The sequence below is a fragment of the Lycorma delicatula genome, chromosome 8 (genome assembly GCF_047948215.1).
Source record: "Lycorma delicatula isolate Av1 chromosome 8, ASM4794821v1, whole genome shotgun sequence".
Lineage (NCBI taxonomy): Eukaryota > Metazoa > Arthropoda > Insecta > Hemiptera > Fulgoridae > Lycorma > Lycorma delicatula.
In genome coordinates, this window is record NC_134462.1 from 42,909,734 (window position 1) to 42,934,084 (window position 24,351).

The 24,351-nt window shown below is 26.1% G+C and overlaps 1 protein-coding gene across 13 annotated transcripts in view; it reads right to left on the reverse strand.

Moving 5' to 3' along the window:
- Positions 1-4,021: 4,021 nt before the first annotated feature.
- The window catches only part of syd (JNK-interacting protein syd), a 225,482-nt gene continuing 205,152 nt past the window's right edge, over positions 4,022-24,351 (reverse strand). For 2 of the 13 annotated variants that reach the window (XM_075373874.1, XM_075373872.1), the window contains exon 25: positions 12,655-13,323. In XM_075373874.1, coding sequence (XP_075229989.1) covers positions 13,205-13,323 — 119 coding nt within the window. In that variant the 3' untranslated portion in view covers positions 12,655-13,204. Of the gene's footprint in view, positions 11,303-12,652; positions 13,324-24,351 lie in introns of those variants that run through there. The other 11 variants (XM_075373878.1, XM_075373873.1, XM_075373881.1 and 8 more) reach the window with 8 other exon arrangements.

A 24,351-nucleotide genomic window follows, 5' to 3' on the forward strand; every position in this document is an offset into this window, starting at 1 on the left:
AAAGATTATAGTACTTTTAACAATGTAATTTTTTTTACAAATAAAATACTTTCTTACTTTACTGTTTTATGCAATAATATTCCCTCTTTTACACAGTACAAAAAGTAAAAAGCAGAGTTATGTTTCATTGTGAATTATGATTTACTGTTTAGAAATGTAATCACTTATTTTAGTAATACTCATAAAGGTGCTGGCCTTTGTGGCGTGAGTGATAGCATCTCAGCCTTTCATCTGGAAGTTCCGGGTTCAGGTTCAAATCCCGGTTAGGCATGACATTTTCACACACGTTACAAATCATCCTCTAAAGCAATACATAATAATGGTCCCAGAGGTTTAAAAAAAAGAAATCGCTCATAAAGGTGCTTCTTAAAATTATTATATCATAAAATTACAAGACTATTTTTCATTATGCTCTAAATTAATTTAATTGTTTGATAAAATTAAACCTAGAGAATTTACACACAGTAAATAAGTGGGAACATATAATTTGATGTAAACTGTTTGGAGCACATAGAAATCAGTATTTAAATTTCTTATTACGAGAAAGACAAAATTGATTTCTAAATGTAGTTAAGTTTTCTTCAAGACAAAAAAAAAGGTAATAAAGTTGTAATAATTTTCTGGCACTGGTTATTTATTCTTTTGTAACGGAAAAATAATTATGCATAAAAAAAATTACCTGAGTTTTTTTGGGGTGAGGGTAATTTATGATGAAGTTATATGATTAAATAAACCCAAAAAAGTTTTGAAAAATTAAAAAAAAAAATATTTTTAAACTTTGATCAACCCCCTACCACCAATGTGTATATTTTGTTGCTTGCATTACTACCATGCTTAGGAAGATATTAAAAAAAATTTGGTTCAAAAATATGCAATAAATATAGCATTTTTCAATTTTTTTGATGATGGGGGAACATTTTGTGGCAAATTGTTTTATAAAATGTTAAGATAAGCATGCATGGATGAACTAAGTTAAATATAAATTGTGGTTATGTTTGCAAAATATTGAGAAAATAGACCCCCAAAACCCCCCCACCCACAGAAGATACTGACCCTAAAATCTTACCAACAAATTGCCTACACACTGAAGTCTATACAAGATTTTATCAAAATCAGTTTATCCAGTCAAAAGTTATTAACTTTCAAACATGCCAATATATGTACGAACATTACCCTCCACTTTTTTTAACAATGTTTTGGGGTCCCTGAGTTATGAAATATTGAAAAATACAAAAAAACCCACACCCCATTTTTTGATTGCTTACCACACTTTCCTTCTTGCAGTATAGCTTTAGAATTAGATGATGCCAGGATAGTAAGAACAAAAATTCATAACACCAACACATTATGTTAAACCAGGAATCTTTAAAAACTTCTTTTTAAGAAAGCATCTTCTGTTTGAAATAGTAATTTCAAACAGGGTTTGGCAGTGTTAATGATACCATAATAACCCAGAGTTGCACTCTTGTCATACAATAATACCTGTCTGTCCGTTTGTGTAACAATATATGAAAAACATTGTGAAACTAAAAGTTTGTCATATTTTATAATTTGCTTTAAAAATCACCATCAGGGACCTTTAAGGTGGATGATAAAGCAATGGTAACTAAGTTTATGATGATGATGTTGATAATGGCTGGCCAATTATTGTGATAAATGATGAAAACATCAAAGAGAATTCAAAGGGATAGAAGGAAATTTGTTGAGGACTAGTGTTAAAAGTTGGAATATTGGTGGTATGTTTCTACAGTATTCCCCACAATAATCTGTAATGCATCATATTTATTCAGATCCAAAAATGATGGGAACAGGCTATAATGAACATGATTGAAAAACACACTAATGGAATTAGTAAAAAACCTTATAAATATGGGAAGATCAGGTCAACAATTTTCTGAATTATATTATCAAATGCAGTTTTTTGGTAAAATATGCCAACAAAATGATGATATGGAAAAAAATTATTTGGACAATAGCAAAAGACAAGTTTTGTCAGTAATCTTACTTTTTTTTAGATCAAAATAAGGAACAAGACATACATCAATGTTTTTGTCATATACAAGATGCAATTAAAAGCCTTGTAAAAATTAATATAAACAATTAAATCTTATTTATGACGATGTGATGATATCTGGTCAAGAAGTATCTTTCATAGTACATGAAATGTATGTGCAATATCACTGAATCATCCATCCATTCTCTCTGACATGGCACATTCGTTTATTAGTTTTCTGGCTTGAAACTGACCGAGAAGAAGGGTCTTTGAAAATCTATGGCTAGATTTCATTATGTCAACATACATGATATTAGGAAGTTATACATTTCACTATCCTGATACACATGGTTCACAGATTTATTAAAAATCTTAAAAAAACGATAACATGGATAGTAATGTTTCTATTTTTAGTACTTCTTACCTTTCTTAGCTCCATTCTTTTATTTATTTTATGAAGCTACGAAAGGTAAGAAGTACTAAACATAGAAAGTGTAGTGATCTTAGCAGAAATGATAATCCTTTTAAATATTACCTTAACAACAAAAACAGATATAAATGTTAACATAAGAGTTGATGCAAGCAAATCCAGCTGCTTTGAGGGTTTAATCTTTTCAGTATTATTAAATGGAGGTAAATGCAGCCATGCAAATGAAAACATCATTAAAAAAAACCACACAATCATTACTATTTTAGTTGAAAATATGTGTAAGATTAAAGCTAAGTAAATAACAGCCTACTTTTATGAAAATCTAATCCCTACACAAAGATAAAAAATTTAATAGGAATAATATAAATAGTATTTTCAGATATCAATATCATTTATTTATGCAATTTGTTTCAATACAATAGATTTATGAATTATTTTATTTTCTCTTTGGTTAAATATATTTTTCTTTTTGTTTTTTTTTTAATTATATATATAATTACAAACCAAATTAAGCAATAACTTCTTTTATCACAAATTATTTGTATTAATTATTAAAATTAATTTATATATATTAAATTTTCATACTAAGTCATGCAAAATTATTTACTTACTGGTACTCAAACTTGACAAAGATGCAATAAATAATATTCCTTCAATAACAATAAATAATAATAAATATTTTACTATTATATAAACTACTACTACATTAATATTTAAAAAATATTATTACAAATATTTATATAAATATATATTACAGCGACATATAAATTTTATTTTCATTTATATTATAGATACAAAACTGCTTGAGCATGCCAGCATATTTATGTACCCAAAAATAATTAATAAAAAAATTCCTCATACTCCCTGAATAATATGAAATGATTTAAATATATTGTTATACATATATATATAAACTTTTACTTTTGTATAATTTATAATAAATATTCCATGTTTTTAAACAGTAAATATTTACATTCTGCTTTGCCAAGCATTACAAAACATAATAATAATACATTTAATCTTCACAAATAAAAACTAAGTACATTAATTACATCACAATCCAAATTATCAAAGAATTAATAAAAGAAGTAATATCATGGCAGATATTAACTAAAAGAACCAAAAAACACTAAATTGAAATAATCTTTCTACACAAATTTTTCTACAAATAAATCACTTTATACCATTGAAAAGTGCAAGTAATTACGTAATTTCTTTTGTTTGATTAAACACGTTTGTTCCAATGATTGGCATTGATGGTGCACAAATGGTCCATTCTTTCACAAATTTAATTGGCCGGGATCAAAATATCATTTTTATCTTAAAAGAACTGTCATTTCATCTTAATTGAAATAGCAAGTTATTTCAATTTTAACCTATTGTTCATTATGTACCATATTACCATAGTTATTGCAGTATAACCTCAGGCCATCATGTGTTACAATGTCACATGCAATATATATATGAAAAATTTTCATGACATTATATCTCTTTTTTGTTAACTGGTTATCGACAGATGTGTTATTCGATGTGGAGAGTACTGTAATCTTGTGAATATTTTTTTACCTTTTAGTGTTATATCAAAAGAGATATATGGAAGTTACTGCAATCTTGTGGTTATTTTACTAACTTTCTGAATTAGTTGCTTGTTAAAGGGCAGAAAATAATCTAATCATTGTGGTATAAGCTGTTAGTGTGTGTTATAACTAAAATTACTCTTTCTGGATATTATTGTTTTACTCTGAACATATTTAAAATCTATTTAATGAAATAAAAAAACACAAAATGAGACTTTGGATCCGTCAGATTTTTCTGATTCTGGGAGTGAGTTTGTACCATCTGAAAATAATGATAGTGATAATACCGGCAAGTGATGCAAGATGAAAGTGAGATAGAAGTTTTGGATTTAAAACATTCAATGGACTTGTCATATAGATAATATCCAAAATAATATATAAAATATATTAAGAGTGGAGACTGTAAAGCAGTTGTAGTGGAACACCTGGTAGTGTATGTAAACAGTTTATAGATGATGAGGTTTTGAATTTGAACATTAAAGAAACAAATAGATATGTCAGGCACTATACTGCTACGAGGCAATAGTAGATTTACTATAGAGAAAAATATATTGGTCTAACAACCCAATGTACAAAAATAAACATTAAAAAGAATTAAAAAAGGATTATTTTGGAAACCTTATGAAACTTGCATAAGATATGACCTTTCTGGTCTTACAGAGAAACCACCAACTGTAAGAAAATAAGCTAAGTGTGTTTTTGCAGTTTTTTTTTAATAAGAAATAGTAACAAAATAAACTATCCATTTTTAAGTTAGTTTTCTTTCTTAAATAAATTAAGTCTTCTAAAATTATAGGGCAGGTGGTACAGCACCTTTTTTATATTAAGAACATATTACAGTAATAAAAACATTTTAATTAAATCTACATTTTATTTTTATTTCAAAACAATCCTGAGAATGATTTACTGGTGATACATAAGGTACAGATTACATTTGAAGTGGATTCAAAATTGTGTTTTAATAAATAAAATTCCAATTTTTAAAACCGGTATTGAGTGAACTTCGATGTGTACCACTAGTGGTGCATATTTGGGGTTTAAAAAAAAATTAAAAGTACTGCCAGTGGTGTGCATCAGGCTGAATGTGTTAATATTATAATTTTCCAAGTCTTTTAATTACGTAAAAAATATCTTAAAATTCTTTTAAAATCAAACTTGAAATAAAAATTTTGGAAACTTGACTTTTAACTATAAAACCATAATAAAACAAAAATTAATTATATAAAAATGAGATGCAAAACATAGATTCCAAGATACTACTATAGTTCATTACATCTATATGAAAAAGGGGTAATAAAAACTAAAATGTAACTTTACATAAAAATTATTTTTTTTTAATTTAGAAAAAAAATATTTTAAGTATTAATGTAACCAAAATATTCTTGCACATATATGATACATTTTTTATCTTATTTTATTGATTTCAGAAGTAAATTTACTGGTGAAAGTAGTGTTTGAATCCCTTATGGAAACATAAAATATGCTAGATTACAAAAAAAAAAATAAATAACATTTTGATAAACTTTTCATTCTTGGTTTCAGCCGATAAAAAATCTTAAAATTTTTTATTTTGTGAACCAATTTGGGTCAAGAATGTCTTACCAAATTAAAGTTTTTGGAATAGGGCAGCTATTACTATTTTCTCTGTGCAGGCAGAGAACTGGCAATTTTACACAAGATTTTATAATCTTGACTGTATTTTCAGCTAACATTAGTATCAAAATGATTGAACAGATTATTATGCTGTTTCCACAATTTGCAAGATATTTTTCTTAAATATTCATAAAAACAATGAGTCAAATAATGATTAAAATAAATTTGCTCACGTTGCTCTCTAACTGGATCAATTGCTTTAGCATATTTATAAACATAATCAAATGCACACAGTAGATGTTCAAAGAAACTGGTGAGTAGCTGAATAACAATCAAGTGGTGAAATACAGCTGAATAAATAATCACATCTTGTTGGAGGTGAATGAATAAATGACCATATAATTGAGAAGTCTTTGGTTTTGGAGAAATACACTACATATTTAAAAAAGAAACATGACCAAAAAACATACACTTATATAACACAAACCTGATAAATTTAATGAATATTCATTAAAATATACAAATTATATCAAAGCAGAATTTACTTTTGCATTTAGAATGAGATCAGTTTTTATTATATACAGAAACAAACATATTTTTAGGTTCTAAACAACAAGATAAGCCACACTGCCTGATGATGATCCACCTGAAAGAGTTCAGGGAGTAGTTATTCTGAAATTGACAACATGTGTAGTTAACCTTTTATCTAGTTGTATCTCAGCTCTAAGATACCATCCTTCTCTTAAGTGGTTCTATTCCCCTTGATGTAGTCTGCAAGTTTTATACATATATATATCTTTTAACAGAATCATTTTTTTTATTATTAAGAATAAATGATAAAAATTTTCTTTGTAAAAATGCAGGAGCAGGCAGATAATAGTTACTAAGTGGCAACTACTCAAAGGAAATGCAATTATATAAATATATGAAAATGACAAGTTGTAATTTTGTTACTAAGCAAATGTACTGCATCAAATATTCCGACTTCCTGTGAGCAAAATTTTTTCACAATATAAACTTTTCATAATTCTTGATAATTTGGCTATCAAATATATGTTCAAATGAATTATTTTTGATTCATTATTAAATATACAGACATAAAGAAATGTTCAATTTTTGTATTACAAAGTTTAATATTTAAATAATACAAACTTTTAAATGAATATTATTTATGTCCTAGTTATTCAACATTAAAAAAAAATTACCTACAGTTGTGGTTAAGTTAAACCAAATTTACTCATAAAACGTTTGTATTATGTCTTATTTGTAGCATAAAATCTAATTAATCTAAGTAATAAACCTAAGTAACAATAAATAATATACTATCGATAACTATATGTATATATTTTTTACCTATTATAATTAAATATCATTAATTCATGAATTTATAAAGGTGAACGGTATTTTAATAAATATTTTGTAAGTAATAATTATATTAAAGAAATAAATAAAGTTTAATACAAAATAATTTACTGTATAATATATATATATATATATATATATAATTGTATTGAAGATAAGAATGTGAATTTTTTATTATTGCTTTAACTAAGTAACTTAAGATAAAAGTAAAGAAATGATAATATAGGCCTCTTAAATTACACTAAACTCAACTGAAACATTTATCAGCAGAATTAATTAAAATTTGATAAATTTTTAATTAATCTAACAATTAATTTGATAATGATTTAACAAAACAAGAATAAAATTTGATTGTGACAAATTTATTATGTAAATGTTCTTTTCCGAAATATAAAAAAGGAACTATAATATAAAAATATCAAAAAAAGTTAATCAGAAACTACAATTATTTTGAGATTTATAAAAATTTGTTGAATTTGTTAAATAAAAAAAATACAAGATATCTAGAAATTAAGTGATTAAATTCAAGTTAGCAGGACCACTTTGAAAATTTATAAATTAAAATATAGTAGGTCAATTAAAAATAAAATTAAAGAACACTGCGGTTTACTACTAAAGATGTACTTACTTGAGATTAAGTAATTGGTACTATTTAAAATGACTATTTAGAATGTAGTTATTAGAATCTAATTTCTCTGAGAATTTACACTTTTAGCTAAATAAATAAATTACATCACTTGTTTTATTATTGAAACTTGATGTTTAGTAAACTGAGGCTACCTTAACTTGGGGCATGCTAGCAAACCTTTACATAAAATTCATTTTTAAATACATTAAGGATCGCTTACTTGGCATTAGGTTAGTTAATGAACCTTTAAATAACAGCTCAAAAAAAGTATAATTTATTAAAAATTTAATAAAAGTTATTTTGTGGAGTTAGACCTCAATTCATCTATTCTAAAAGTGGTCCCATTAGCTTGATATAAGATGTATGTTAGTGTACTGTCAATTTATTTAAAAAATAAAATCTGGGAATAAAACAAATTACAAGGTTCATTAAATTACAAAAAAATAGTTACATAAAATGTAACTGTATTTTGTAATTTTAAAATCTGAACTGTGGTCAATTCTTTAATTTCATGTTTAATTAATGACTGGCTAATTATTTTATGTACGTATTATTAATTCATTAAAAACATAACTGTTGGATTTTAAAAGCTTAACAATTATTTTAAATGTTTAAAATAGACCCCTTTGTACAAATGGAAAAATAAAATATCTATTCTTCAATTAAAAAAAAAACAAACTTTTTTCCTGTCTTACTTTTTGTGAACTTAGATAAATTTGTTAAGCACTGTAATATTTACTTTTTTTTTTGTATGAAAATAGAAGTGAATCTCAAAGATAAAAAATAAAGAATATAAAAAAAACTAAAACTGTACAAACAGAAGGGGGTGAAAATAACATTTTCATAATGCTAATAAAATCTCTTTCTATTTAAAAAAAAAAGTTGAAATAAAAAATAAACATGTATGTACATTAATATATTTGCTAAAAAAAAAAACTAAACAAATGCCTACGCTGTTTTAAAAATGTCAAATAGTAGAATCATTTTTATTCACACAAGATATTATTTAGCTCATAAAAATGAAACCTGATAAAGCAATTTATTAAATAATTTTATTTTTAATTTTATAATAAAAATTATACATTGCATGATATATTTTATATCTAAGTTTTTTATTAATAATAAAATAAAATGATTGCATGGGAGGTAGAATAAAATTATTTTTATGTAAAACAAATTTTTGTAATCATTAAAAAAATTATGTGCAGGATGATCTTTTTTTCTATAATATTTTTAAGCTCAGTGATTTTGTCATTATTGGACTGGCCTTAATGTCTTTTTTACATAAGGTGACAAAAATAATAAGTTTACTATTTCTAGAATCAGTTTAATAATGGGAGTATTAACAAATTATGATTAACCAGTAAACAAGAGAACTCTGAAGAAGTGTCAACAGAGGATACTAGAATTTTTATTTATACTGTATAACTTAAATGAGAATTTTCATGGTTGTAGTTGAGTAAGGATGGCTGGAAATTTTAACCATTGTTATCAAGATGAGAATTCAATCTGTACAATTTAGTAGAAAAAGTGTTTGTTTTATATCTTTTAGAAAGGTAAAATATAAATATTAACAAATAATTTCATTTATCTCCTGTTCTATTATTCAAGATTCTTGATTTGGTTGTGTGCCTTTTGAGTTCCGATAAAGGAATAATCCAATCTTCGCTGTTTTGATTGATTGTTGCTTTTGTGTGAAGATAGCTTACTAAATAAAATACTGGAGATGTATTTAACTGTTTTCTAAATAAAATGTGGCCATAGTACTATTGTTTACTCACCAAAGTTCTAGAAAAATTAAAAATTTTTAATTTTGAGTTGTATAATGGATGATTCATGGCAAACACTGCACCAAAGAAAAAGGAGGGCATTTAAAAAGCTGTGAAATACTATTACACTTTCAACATTTAACATCAGTGCAATACCCTGCAGCAACTTTTCAAATTAATTTTCTTTTGTACAGATTTTCTTTCCAGTATTTAGAGAGAAACATTTTAAGATCAATTTTAAGGTCATTTTAAGTCTTTAAGGTCAAAACATTTTTTTCTTTCAAAAGAATTTATTTATCTCTTGAACTTAATTTTGAATGTAAGTCAAATATCTCTATTTTCTTATCACAAACAATTTTCTTTAGGTCATCAATTTTCTTGTTATAACTGGTAACTTCTGATTTTAATTATTCCTGTTTCTTTACCAATAAAGAATTATTTTCATTACGTTCACAAGTAGTAAAATTACATTAAGAGTGTGAAGTTATCAACTTGGATAGCTCCAAGCTGAAATGGCTGAGATAGCTATGGGTTTAAGTGAAAACCTAAAACATAATCAAGTGAAATTACATAAAGAGTCTGTTGAAGCTAATAATAAATTAAGGGTTGATTGTGAAAACCAGCTGGCTTTGTTAAAGGAGGAAATGTTAAAGGAATGAAAATGAAATCCTAAAACAGTATCAACAGAGGCTACATATAGCAATTGTTGAAGCTAATAATAAATTGAAGGTTGATTTTGAAAAGCAGCCTTTGATAAATGGCATCATCTCTTGAAAAGAAAGATGGATTACGGAACCACTAAAGACGGAACTAGAAAATGTTCAGCAAAAATATCAGAAAGAAAAGAGAAAAGCTGAACATTTATAAAAAGAGCTATCCGAGTTGATAACTTCACATTCTTCATGTAATTTTACTATTTGCCAACTTAATGAAAAGAATTCTTTATTGGTAAAGAAACAGGAAGAATGAATTTATTTAATTTAGCAGTGTGCTAGGTTTGATTATTTATACAAAAAGGGAAATTTTTTTCCTTTTATAACATTATTTCTTGAAAGCAGTATAGATAGTTAACAACAAGTTTTATTATCATAATTTTATGCCAGAAATCATGTGGAGTTACCTTACAAGATTTGGGGCTGGTAAATAGTATACAGAAAAAAAAAAAATAAAAATAAAAGTTATTTTGTGGAGTTAGACCTCAATTCATCTATTCAGATGGTTCGTTTTTTCTTACAAATAATTTACAAAAAAGTGAGTTTCCTTTTGTATTAAACTTATTACAACAAAAACTTTTTATTTAACTGTAATTATTTAATAAATAAGAAAAAATTAATAAAATATATATATATATATATATATAGATTAAAATATGACAGATGAAAACTTTCAGTTAATAATTTTGTTATTACATTCTTATTGATTTTCTCTCTCTCTTATTTAGTATATCTTTTTTTACAAGGGGAATAACAAGAAGTATATAGTATGTAAAATTTTTTAATATAAAAGGGAAAATTGCAATTTTCTTTTTAAGTAATAAGAATGAACTATATACATTAAAAAATATCTTTAAATACCTACAGATTAAGCAATCTTTTCTAGTCATTAAGTTAAACACACTTCTATTTAGAAATTACAACTTGATTAATTAGTTTGAATGTATTATCAAGAAGAAATTTTGCCTCAGTTATTAGAAAGGAATATACATTCTTATATGAGTATCCATTTAATTTATACAGTAAGCTAAAATTAAATTTAAAAAAAATTGAAAATTTACATATTCTGCCTGCTTACTTAATTTCAAATATTACCATCAACAACTAGTAGTGAAAATGTTGACCAATATAAAAAAAAGACAATCAGTAACAGTAGAAGAAACTACTCAAAATAATCAGCAACCAGAAAGAGTGTTGATATATCAATTACACATCATAAGACCTGGACAATTGCTGCCTGAGAACATACAAATTAAATAAATTAAATTCAGAGTAATAAACTATTACATATTAAATAAATTAAGTGTAATCTAAATTTGTTCTTTACCCCTGTAAACAATAACAATGATGAAAGTATTAAACAATTTTTTGAACTGAAAAAAAAAAAAACAACAGAAAAGTGGAAGTTAATATATCCAACATTATGTGAAATTAAGCTAATACAAATTTTTAAACCAACAGCACAATTTAATTTTTAACCAGTCCTGCATAACATCATACAGATTGCTACTGAGCATATATTAAAATGAATTTCCATAATTTTATTGAAGCTATATAAAAATGTTTCACTTTAGTGATCAAAATTCACCTGAGAATCTTAAGCCAAAAAATAATATTATAGTTTTCTGAAACTGTACACACATGCTCATTCACTTTGTAGTTACAACTTCCTACATATTAGTTATTTTAGGTCTTAATACTGGTATCTTCTGATAACTAATAATCTTCCTGCTACCTCTTTGACTTAAAATATAAACAGAATTTTACTGCAAAAGGATTTTTTTGCTTCTAAAACAATATGAAAAATATACGCAAAGAAATCAAGCCTTTCAAAAACTGAAACAAAGAGTAGTCTACAGCATAAAATTTTGTTTAAAATAGCAACTGGTGGTTTTTTAACTTATGTAATTTAACTTACTTAATTTATTCTATTCTCATACCTTTGGTATGACGCTTCATACCTTATAAAGCCTAAGTAGCACTTGGAAGATGTACTCTGTCATTTTGGGTTAGGCAATTTAAGTTCTTTTCATTTTAGAAGTATTCATGCTGGATAATAATTGATTAATAGACTGACTGACCTAAATGGATAAGAGAAAATTAATACGCCTTCTCCATATATCAAAAAACATTTTCTAATAAACCAGGAGAATAGTTTGTGAAAATATATTACGTGAAAATAAATAAATGTTTATATGAATATGCATGATATAGTTGATTGAAATATAGGTACAGCTATGATAGTTTTAAAATTTTTACCAAGTTATTTCTGAATCTACTTAACTGAAGTCAGCTTTTATAAATTATCTAAGTTTCTGAATTTTGGTAAAATTTATAATTTTAAAAAGGAATTACATAAAAAAATACAAAAATCTTTAGAATGAGGGTTAGCGAGAAAAGTGTTTGCAAATGTATTAATCATTTTTTTACTTAATGGATGGAAACTAATTTATTATTTACAGTTAGAATTTTTACTAAACAATTTTTTTTTTTAATAATTAAGTAATTAACTTGGCGTATTTTGAATGAATACATTTTTTAATTTGAAAGCTTTTTAAAACATTATTTTATTTTTCTATGTATAAAAATAATATTACAATCTGAAATAAAATATTGAAGTTTAAAAAAAAAATCTGTTACAAGCAAATAAATGGGTTCATAATGTGGGAAACTGTTCATTTTTTACAACTAAACTGAAAAATTTAACACATTCAATGAATAACAACATAAACTTATAGAACTTTAAAAAATTCTTAATATACATCATAGTACAGTGAAATTAAATAATCACAATGTCCATACAAGAATAAACAAATAAAATATATAACAAATTCATAAATAAAATCATCCTGCACAAAAAACTGATATTAATGATTAAAAAATTATTGTTGGTAGGTATGACAAGGTATTTATAATAAATATTTTTAAATATTTATTATAAATAAATATTTATATTTATTTAAAATATAAAGATAAAAATGCTTAAAATAATAATGCGTTTAATACAGATAATAATTTAAATTATGGTGAAATAAGATCACCGATCTAGCTATGGTAATAATATAGTATGTATATACATGTGCGTCATCATGTTCCATATAAATGATTTATATTTATAAACCTCAATCTAATAATCACTCTATAAAACTGGTGGTGTAACATGCCACACGATTAAGTGACTACGTTCGCCTTTCCCTAGACCGGTTGAAACATTTTGATGCTCTTCGTTTATTTCTTCTTCACCTTCTTCGCCATCACCTTAATAAGAAAAAAAAAAAAAAAAAAATTAAAAATTTAATAATTAAAAATAATATAATAATTATAAATGAAATAAAAATAAAAAGTTAGCATTAATGGCCCTGTTCAATATGGGCTGATTAACCTCATTATTTAATATACTTTTTCATCCAACTTATAGAAAAGTTAAGAAATTTATATTAATATAAGGGCCAATTTTGTAATTTTGATCTTGCAGCCCACCGAGCAGATCTAATGGTTAACTCGTCATCGCAAATCAGCTGATTTTCAAGTTGAGAGTCTAAGGTTCAAATCCTAGTGAAAGCAACTACTTTTACTACGATTTGAATACTAGATTGTGGGTACCGGTGTTCTTTGGTGATTGGGTTTCAATCAACCACACATGTCAGGAATGGTCAACCTGAGACTGTACAAGACTACACTTCATTTACATTCATACATATCATCTTCATTCATCCTCTGAAGTAATATCTTATGGTAGAGAGTTTTGATCTTGTGTCTAATAAGTAATTGTCAGTACAAGCTGTATTATGTTAATGTAATTCTACCACTGATATTAATTTCTGCATCTCTAATATTATTATAAATATGAAAAGCTTACAATAAAGGAGCTGGCTGGAACAATATACATTATGAATATATAAACTGGTAATTTAAGTAATATTCAGATGTGATTATCTGAGACATCAGGTAGAATTACATTATATAAAGACTGAATATACTTCATTATATAATGAAGCATCTTAGTTGTGAGGATTGTTTTATTTTTTCATTGGCAAATCGGCATATAAAACTTGATTTTCATGACCTTTTATTAAAATTAGGGTATTCTTAAAAAAACAAAATGAAAAATGATTAAAACAGGTCTTCAAAATTAAAAAAAAATTTTTGTTTAAATAAAATAAATCAAACACTGAATCATATCTTATAATATAAAGAACACTAAATTCATTAAGTTCCTACAGGGATTACTTTTGCTAGTATTTTTACTTTTTTGAGGTAAAAAAACATATATAGTATGTGGTTCATTTGCTGTAAACATTTTCTTTACATAACATCTTTATCAGAAAATGCTATGCTCAGTTATCTTATATCTCATAAAGCTTGCCAACTGGCCAATCTCTTCATGAAAAAATTAAGGATAACATCTATTCTATTGAAACTTTGTGCAAATTAGAAGTCACAGATTTATATGAATGTTACATCCAGTATGATAAATATTAGTAAATCAATCGAAAGAAATAATAAATAATGACTTACTATGCATCTTGAACTACTCTATATTAAACTTTATGATGTCTAAGCAACATGAATCTGTATAATTCATGATTTGATAAATAATGTAACATCAAATGTAAATCATAAAATTCAGTTAAGTTTCATGAAAATTCAACAATATTTGTTACATTTGTTGCAATTTATTCTGCTTAATTTTAGTTATTGTTTATATATTTGTATAAATACCAGTTTAATTTGTACTTTAATTAAAACAATATAAAAAACAGAGTTTGTTTTGAGTAAATTTATTATATAAAAAAAGTCAAATAGAATTATTACAAATTAAAACACTCATAAATTGAAGAAAAAACGTATTTTATTGAAAGTAATAAAAATTTGTTACTAATTTCGGCAACATTTTCTAAGGCCATCAAAAGGTCATGAATATTTGAATGCAAACATCAATGCAATTTTAATGTTTCAATTAACAATAAGAAACAATGTTCGTTAAAAGCAAAGATGATTTAAAATTAACTTTTTTTTTGCCAGGAACTGACAATTAAAATTAGCAACATTTTTCAACAACTGTTACTAAAGTAATGGTCGTTGAGAAAATGAATTATTGTTATAATGTTAGGATTCAACTGAGCTGGATTTTTTAAGTTTGTGACTCAATTTTCAGAATATATTTATAAAATTAAAATTTAAAATGATAAACCCCAATATTGGTTAAAAATAATTCTTACATACTTGTTTAAAATATCAATAAAATAAATTAAATTTTACAAAAATTCTTATATTTGTACATAAAAAAATAATCATGCATAAAATCCAACCCCATTCTATGATCACAAAAATATGTACTAATAAATAATACAATGGTTTCATTTACAATCATGTAATACAAAATGTTAAGTCACAAGCATATTAATATTTATTAACAGTTCTTAATCCAGTAATTTTTTATTTAGTGCATATTTATGTAATAAATAACAGTTATTTATAACATGCAAATTATCACATTACAAGTGCAAAATTTTTATAATAATTTTAAATTATAACATACAAAATTCAAATGGTTAGATTGTTTTACGCAAATAAATATGTTATATAATTTTTAATTATTATTAGTAACATGTTACTTTAAAAATAAAACACAAATAAACAGTTACGTATATTTTAAACACAAATTAATTAAATGTAAATACACAGAATGACTAAATAGATTTTCATGAATAAAATATTTAATAAGGAACTTGGGAAAATAATTTTCCCAAGTGTAGACAGAGTGTATTATTATGCACTGTTTCTCAAACAAAAGGGTACATTTTTTACTTAACTATCTACCTCACTCTTTCTTATGACATGTAAGCAGTCTTAGGTGCAAGTGGTACAAATAAGAAGTTTTGACTCTAAGAATAATGATGCTAATTATACAGTTAAAGTGAAAAAGTCATTTGTAGGAATAAATTAATTTTGAAAACTAATATGCAGCATTACTTTCAACCCTGTGAAAAAGTTAATAAGAAAACTCGAATTCTCACTTCCATAGAAGGTTGTCGATGATTTTTATTCCTGACAATGGTTATGTCATTTTTTGAGGAAGATCAGTGTCTTGTGTCAAGTTTCTTATCTCAAGCATTCTTATCTCAAGATTATCAACACTGGTTTGAAAGGTACTTACATCCATTTCATCATAAAAAGTATGAAATCTTACTTTTGAAATCGATAAAAACATTAAAATTAACTATGAAACTGAAAGTAAACAAATGTTGCCATTAATGGATTTAAAATTAGTTTAATGATAATAAAATAACTCTTGGTATATATTGAAAAGTATGAAAATTTATAGGTGATAACAATTTTTTTACTCAGTGGAAGATCAGATGGCAACTTTTAATGAGATTGTTTACCCAGTGCCAACAGGTGGCGCATGATCTGAGGCTTATCACAGAGAAATTAATTATTTACAATACCTCTGAGTTCGATGGTTTTATTAGAAAGACCATTGATAACATTGAAAAGTCAACAAAAATTTAGCAAATGCAGCAAAACACTATATTCCAGAAGAACAGAAAAATAGAGAAGGATCTAAAAAAACATGTATTAAAAACTGCATAGTGCCTTCCCTACAGCAATGTGGTAATAAATATTTAAAAAAATTAAAACTAAATTAAAGTCTTTATCTAGAAAATTGGTCTCTGTTCTCAGAAATACTGTTGGTATAATTAAACCTGTCGAAAGAGATGGCATTTATATACTGATTTGCAAAGACAATAACTAGAACTTAAGATACGTATGACAAATTAAAAAAAAAAAAAATGAAAATAAAATAAAGAAGCAATTTGACTCAATAAATGCAAATCAGGGAAATTAGCTGTAGCCAAGCATTGCCTGGAAACTTATCTCAAAATAATAGTTTGTTAGAAATGATAGTTTTTAAAAATGTGCATAATAAACAGGGAATCAGATAGTCAGGAAACTTACTTCATCAATAGTGCAGCAGAAATTTCATTATTGAACAATGATAGGAGACCAATATCTAATAGACTTTATGAATTTTAAGTTTATTAAAAATTTTTTTGTGAAATTTTTCAAACAAAATAACAAATAATGGTCATCCAACCTTAAATTCTCTTCATGGGTGGAAATATTTCTTTATCTGATTTACGGTTTATGTTGTCCTTATCTTCCTTGAGATAACTTTTATCTATCCAACCCATAAGAGACAAGCAAGGAGTTGATTGTGAAGTCATAGCAGGCAGTCTGGATTGGAGGTTTAAATGGCGTTAAACTCGATTTACAATTTTTATTGGAATTGTCTAAAACAACAACAGTTGTTTTATAGTGTTTTGTAAAAACTCTTTATTTGCCAATTAATATATATATATTTTTTTATTTCTTCTACTTCTATTTATTTATTCGCTTATTTATACTTTTTCTGCAGTACCTACTAATGAACACTGTTTAAAAATCAAACTGGCCATTTACATTTAGAATTTAAATGAGAATTAGTAAACAATCTTTGAGTATAATCTTTTTTCCAGTCGATTACTGTTTATCACAAGTCTTTTAAAGCAATATAGTATTTAATAAGAATGTTAAATGCGCAAAGTAAATAATAAATTGGTCCTGAGTTCAATTCCTTGTAAGGAATTTCGTGTTTATCATTTCATCCACCTCATCTTCCTCATTAAAATAAATCTCAAATTATGTCTGAGGTTGTAAAAAGAAATTAACAAATAAGCAAAGGGTTTTCAAATGTGGAGTAAAAAACAAAATATGGAATAATTTTGAAAGGAAAAGTGTTGTAATTGGAAAATTTCAACTATTGTGAAGAGTTGCAAATGGAGAATTATTATTATTTAAGTGTTATTAATTTAAAAAGAAAAGGTATTAAAAGAATTAAGCTGATTGCTATTATTAGAAGGATGTAGGAGTAGTTCATTTGGTTACAGAAAAAAAATATTCTGAAAATCAGAGAATAAAAAGATTATAATGTTAGAGCTAACAACTGAAAATGTACGATGTAGTAAATATGCTGAGAGCATAGGAAATGATGCAGTAAAGACTGATGGTGCAAAATAGCAAAGTATAGTTATTGCATAAAACAAATCAAAACATCCTAAAAGTTTTGTAATAAATAAAAATTCTAAAAATGGTAGTAATTATTCATTTGTGGGAGAGGAAAGTTTCAAGATTGTAATGACCTATTACTAATTAAGCAGATACCTTAATTAATCAGACTGTAATGAATTACTGACTTGTTTATGTACTAATTAGAGAAATGATTTGAACAATTCTGAACCCAAACCAGGAATTTAATAAAAAGAGATCATACTTGAATCTTGCCCATCAAATAGATTTTTAAAAAAGGTTTCAGGGATAGAGAGAGACTGAATTTTTATTACATTAGAATAATTAGCTTTGAAAACTCTGGATATAAACAATGTCTTTGAAATTTAAAAAAATAGAAAATGAAGGAGAAATTTAGTATTATTTTCTCTACAAAATTATAAAAACTCTGCAAGCTACAGGATATTCAGTCAGTTTAATATACCAAAATGTACATAATATTTTAAAATTACAAATTAATTTTAATACAATATCCAAATTGACTATAATCTTAATATTTTCTGAATAAGAATATAAATATTCAAACGTTAATAATTCACAAATTTCCACCCAACCATTGTGTATAAATATGTACAACAATGAGGAAACCAAATTTAATATATGGTGCAAAATAATTACTGCATGTGAATTAATCCTTTTATTATAGAACTGAAAGATAATGTAAGGCATAGCAGAGAATGATAACAGGCTGGATGAATTACAAAAGATAATAAAATCTTCAAAGATGCTGAAGATGACAAATTTTTGAAATTATTTAAAATGTACATGTATTAGATACTAAGGCTGAAAATTACAATATAAGCTAAAAAATGGTATCAACAAAATAATTTTATTAAGCTGCAAAATTTATGGAAACAAACATGGAATTAATTTTTCTGATTCAAATAACCATTTCCCAAGCAGAAAGACGTTTATGTTAAAAAATAAACAAGAAAAGTAAGTAAAACAAAGCTCTAGTAATGTGTTATAAATAAACAGCACCAATAATGCAGCTGATATGTCTGGAAATGAAATTTTTTCTTAAGTATGTTAGTTATAAGTTTTTATTAATAATAAATGATTAAATTTGTTTTAGTTAATCAGCTTCACTCTGGCTAATTCAAAGCTCTCTTGTTCAATTTATGAATTAAATATACAGAACATTCATAAACCCATACAATCCAAAACTAATATATTATGTACCAATGTAATTTATTTGTTCAGATACTACTTTTAAGAAAATTAATTAGTTTTGGAAAACTTCTATTATTTGTTAAAAAATTACATTCTCTGAAAATCTAATGGGATGCAATTTCTTGATAAAAAATAGTTGGTTCCAATTTTTTAATTCTGACATTAATGGTTGAATTTTATCAGATGATTACTGCAAATATTGTAGCCTTGTTAGATGCTAATAAATAAGAATGCTGGTTATAGCTACTAGTTGGTATATGCCATATCCAAATATCAACACTGATGTTAGTGAATTTCTTAACTGAATAAATCGTATGAGCTTTAGCTTACATTCTCTAAGCCTTCCAGGCATTACATGTAAAGTTCATTACATTAATGGTGAAGGTGGATATTTTTGACATCTAAAGTGAGCTATAAGTGAAAAATTGCTTTAAATTGAAATTCTCGTCTGTTTAGTTTACTGGATTATACAAGGTATTGAAAAGTTTTTGAATTAAGACTAACAGAATTAATTATTCGCTTACCATTCTTTTTTTATAAATATCTGCCATTTCCTTCAAAATAGTCTCTTTGGTAGTATACAGATTGATTCCAATGCCTCTTCCACTCCTCAAGAGTTGGAGAAATCTCTTTCCTGGGTAACAGGTGATTCTTTTTTATATCTTCTAGTGTCAAAGTGATGGGCTTTCAGCTTTGATATTTGTTTGGAAAACAAAGCAAAGTCAGTTAGGAGGCTATATCCAAAGAGTATTTAGGGTATGGAACAATTACCATGTTGTTCATAAAAAATTGGGTCGTTTTGAGAGAGTGTATGTGGGTGCATTGTTATGGTACAACAGCTCATTTTGATCTTTTTGCACAATTATGGTCTTTTTTATCATACATTTTCTCTCATAAGTCTCACAATGTAAAAAAAAGTCAGAATCCACTGTAACACCAGTAGGAACAATTGTGAAAACAATGATGCAATTAATCAATTGATTTGCACCTTTTAATGTCAAAATTCTACAATAGCATGCCATTTTGTTGTACTTATAATGCACCTTGTTTGTTTTTGACTATCTGTTGCTCTTCCATTGAGATGGCTGTTGTTTTGTCTTTAAATTCTGTAAACGCACCTTTCATCTCCAATTATGATCATTATATGGATGTAGCCTCCTATGACTTTGTTTCCCAAACTTAGAACAAAGCTGAAAGCTCATTGCTTTGATAAAGTAGAATATATCGAAAAAAGAATCACCTCTAGTCTGGACAGTCCCCAGGAAAGAGAATGCTCCATTTCTTTTGAAAATGGAAGAGGCACTGTTATCAATGCATATACTATCAAAGAGGCTACTTATATTTTAAGATGATTGGTAATTGTAAAAAAAAAACAAACCAGAATTTCAATTTAAAGCAATTTTTTATTTATAACTCACCAAAAACACCCACCTTCAGCATTAATGTGATGCCCTTCTCTTGTAATGCCTGGGCAGATGTTAAGATTGCATTGATTTTTTCTGCTTGTCCTCCAATTTATGTAGGTTGTTGTTGAAAACTAGGATTGTTGAGTGTGTCATGAAGCTAATGATACACATCAACTGATAAAATGATTTTGATCAAATGATAAAAGTCTACAGTCAAACTTTGCAATAACACAATGGATGTTTAAATTTCCACTTAAAATTTCTTGGCACATCCTGTAACAGTTCTCATGGATAATTTCTCAAATTTTCTCCACATTTTCTGGTGTTTTTCTTGTGAAAGGTTGCCCAGAATATCATGTTGTTAGATTCTAGCAACAAGCTAGAAACAAGCTCACTACTCAAAAACCTGTTTGATCTAATGAACCATCTTTAAAATTTTAATGAAGTTTTTCAAGTCGCAGTAAATGATTATTAAACTGATCTCTAGAGTGAGCATCATGCACACAGTACTCATATGATGCCAGTTGGTAAACTAGTACAGCAGGGTTACGATTCATGACTCCAATTTATCCAGTACACTACTGTTGCAGTATGTAATTCAGGAAATACTCATACTACCTCCTATGGTTAAATTGGTATTTCATAAATAATTTAAAAAAATGTTGCTTCCATGTTTATTTTGAACGAATGTGTAGAATACACTTTACTATAAATGTCAACATGTCTGTATACAAAAAGCACTCAAGAATTACAATAACAATGTGAAAAATGTTATATAAAAATGTGCTAAGATTCTCCTAATTTTAAAGCAATACCTGGAAAATATTTAATTACTGTTACCATAACATATTGCTTGAAATGGAATATTATAAAATACACAAAAGTTAAAAAGAAAAACTTTTTTTTTTAATAAGTCTGTGATAGCATATATACATGCTGTCACAAATATATCTGTAATCAGCTGCAAAAATAAGAAAACTCAATATTTTTGAGGGAAATTCTCTTCTCTAGAAGTCTATTTCATAATATAGTGGTTGCAAATGAAAAAGTATGGAAAAAAGACTACATAAATATGCAATTTTTGTCAAATCACTTCACTTCCAAATGTATCTGAATTCTTCAAAAGGTATTCACTCTTAATAAATTTTCAAGTTTCAAAACGCTTAATAATACGAGAATAATAGTTGGTTTGGTTATGTTACTTTCAGACTAAAATCAACCCAGTTCAAATAAAAAATTTACATTTGTGAATAAAATAAACTGATATATCTTTATTAAGATATAATTTAATGATTCCAACATTTTTTAATATAACTGACTACTTGGTACAAAAATTCAAAGAATTTATGAGGTTAGTGAAACTGTGGACAATGGGGGAAAAAAGGACAATGGGGGAAAAAAGTTAACTGGTAACATTAATTTCAAGCCAGTCAGCTATAATTAAATTAAGACAATACTTTAGTACTGAAATAGAAATATAGTTTTCAATTACTTATTGTCAAAAACTTTTTTTAAGTAACTTCATTATTGTCCAAAAATGAACATACAACATGTTTTATGCACTGATGAATAAATAAATTTGGCTAAATAAATTTTTATCATATTTATAGTTGGAGAAACTTCCTGCCACTTGTCAGAAGTAAGAAAAATGCAAATCCCTCTTATGTTTACATAATACTTCAACAGCCCTTTATTGCTTTTATAACCAGGACATGCAATCAATATTAAAAAACAAAGAAGTTAAGAGCATTTAAAGAGATTTTAAAATAGCAGTTGTTTGTGTTGAACAGAAATCTAGTCAAGAGAATATGGTGAATCCTTACAACTAGATATTCTAATATAAATTTTTCAATCCTGTATTGTATTATAAATTTAAAACAGTTACATAATTAATATTGTTGGAAATTTTTATAATATCCGAGATGTAACTATTACCTGAATATTTTATAACAAACATTATTAATCATAATAAACAATGCAGTTAGCACAAATTTTTCAAATCATTTTTTAAAGATACTTTATATGTTTTTTTAATGCATAGTAACAACTGGAGAAATATTTTTTAGTTTTTTATACACAAAAACTAAATATTACTTATGAAAATTAATAATTAACTACTAAAACAAACTTGTCATGTAAAGTATATTTCACTAAAAAAAGAGTACTGTTGGACAGCTATTACTACAAAATATAAAAAATAATTAAAATTTAAAAGTTTTAGTAACATAAGAATTCACATAAATAATTGATAATTATTATTTTAATTAAGTTTTACTGATTTTATTACATTACACTGAAATTTTGAATAATTTAAATCAAACAAAAAAAACTAATATTAAAAACTTTTTACCAAAAACAAACTTTTTCAAAGTTATTTAATATTTAACAATATAAAATGTTCTCAAGTACAATTATTTTTAAGCATCATTTAATACAACTAGTTTGTATAAACTAAATATATTTAACTAAAAGATATAATTTTCAGAGGAACATAAGTGAAATTATAATTTTTGGAATCTCTAAGAAAATCATTAAAAAACCTCCTAATTCTGAGATCTTATTATTATTAAACAAGTCCTAAACGTCTGCTGAAAGATATCACATCAGATTAATAAACTGTAATATAAGCCACTAAGGAATCGTGCACAAAAAATAATAATTTCTTACCAGTATACAATGCCCCCTCCCCACATATAATTACTATTAGGTGTCACTTTGGACTTATCACACCTAAGTTCTCTATTTAGCCTGTTGCAAATACTGTACAATGGACAGCAGACTGATCCATTTTTGAATCATCAGATAAATTTATCAAATTGTAGTATGGACTGTAACAGTTTTTATGTAAAAATTTATAATTCTCATGATGGATAAAGTAGTAAATAACATTCCAAATACAGAAACATCAGTATATAATATATCTCCATTATTGTGATGTGCTTGTTTTGATGAATCTGAAAAACACATGGTATGAGGTTTTAATTTTCTTTGAAAGTTTTATATTCAATCTTCAATGTTTATTCTGTTCCCTTCAAAGTAGTGTGATATTATACACTTATGCCAACTTAGCTTCCAGTTTGAAAAGACTGGTGAAACACTTCTTTGGAGATTGCCTTTGAGCTTGGCTGCGATTTTACCTTTATATCATTTATTGTTGAAAAATAAAATTATTATTTGAAAAATAAAAATTATTCCTTGATTGTTCTTCTAAGTTTGGGAAAAAAGTCACATGGAGCCATATCTGGAGAATAGGATGGTTGTGGCACCTGAATGAGATATGTTTCACCAAGAACTATTAGATAAGTAAACCGATGTATGCCAGTGCATTGTTGTGGTGCAAAATTCATGAGTTGTCTTTTCAAAGTTCAGGTTGTTTTCTCTGTATTGCCTCACACAAATTGTGTAAAAGTTCTAGATAGTATTCCTTGTTGACCATATAATCTTGTAGAAGTTTATGATGAACAATTTCATTCTAGTAGAACATACAAGAACCTTAACACTTGACTGGACTTGATGTGCTTTTCTCAATCTTGGCTCCTCAGAAAACTTCCACTGGGATGAATGGGGATTGTTCTCAATATCATAGCCATACACC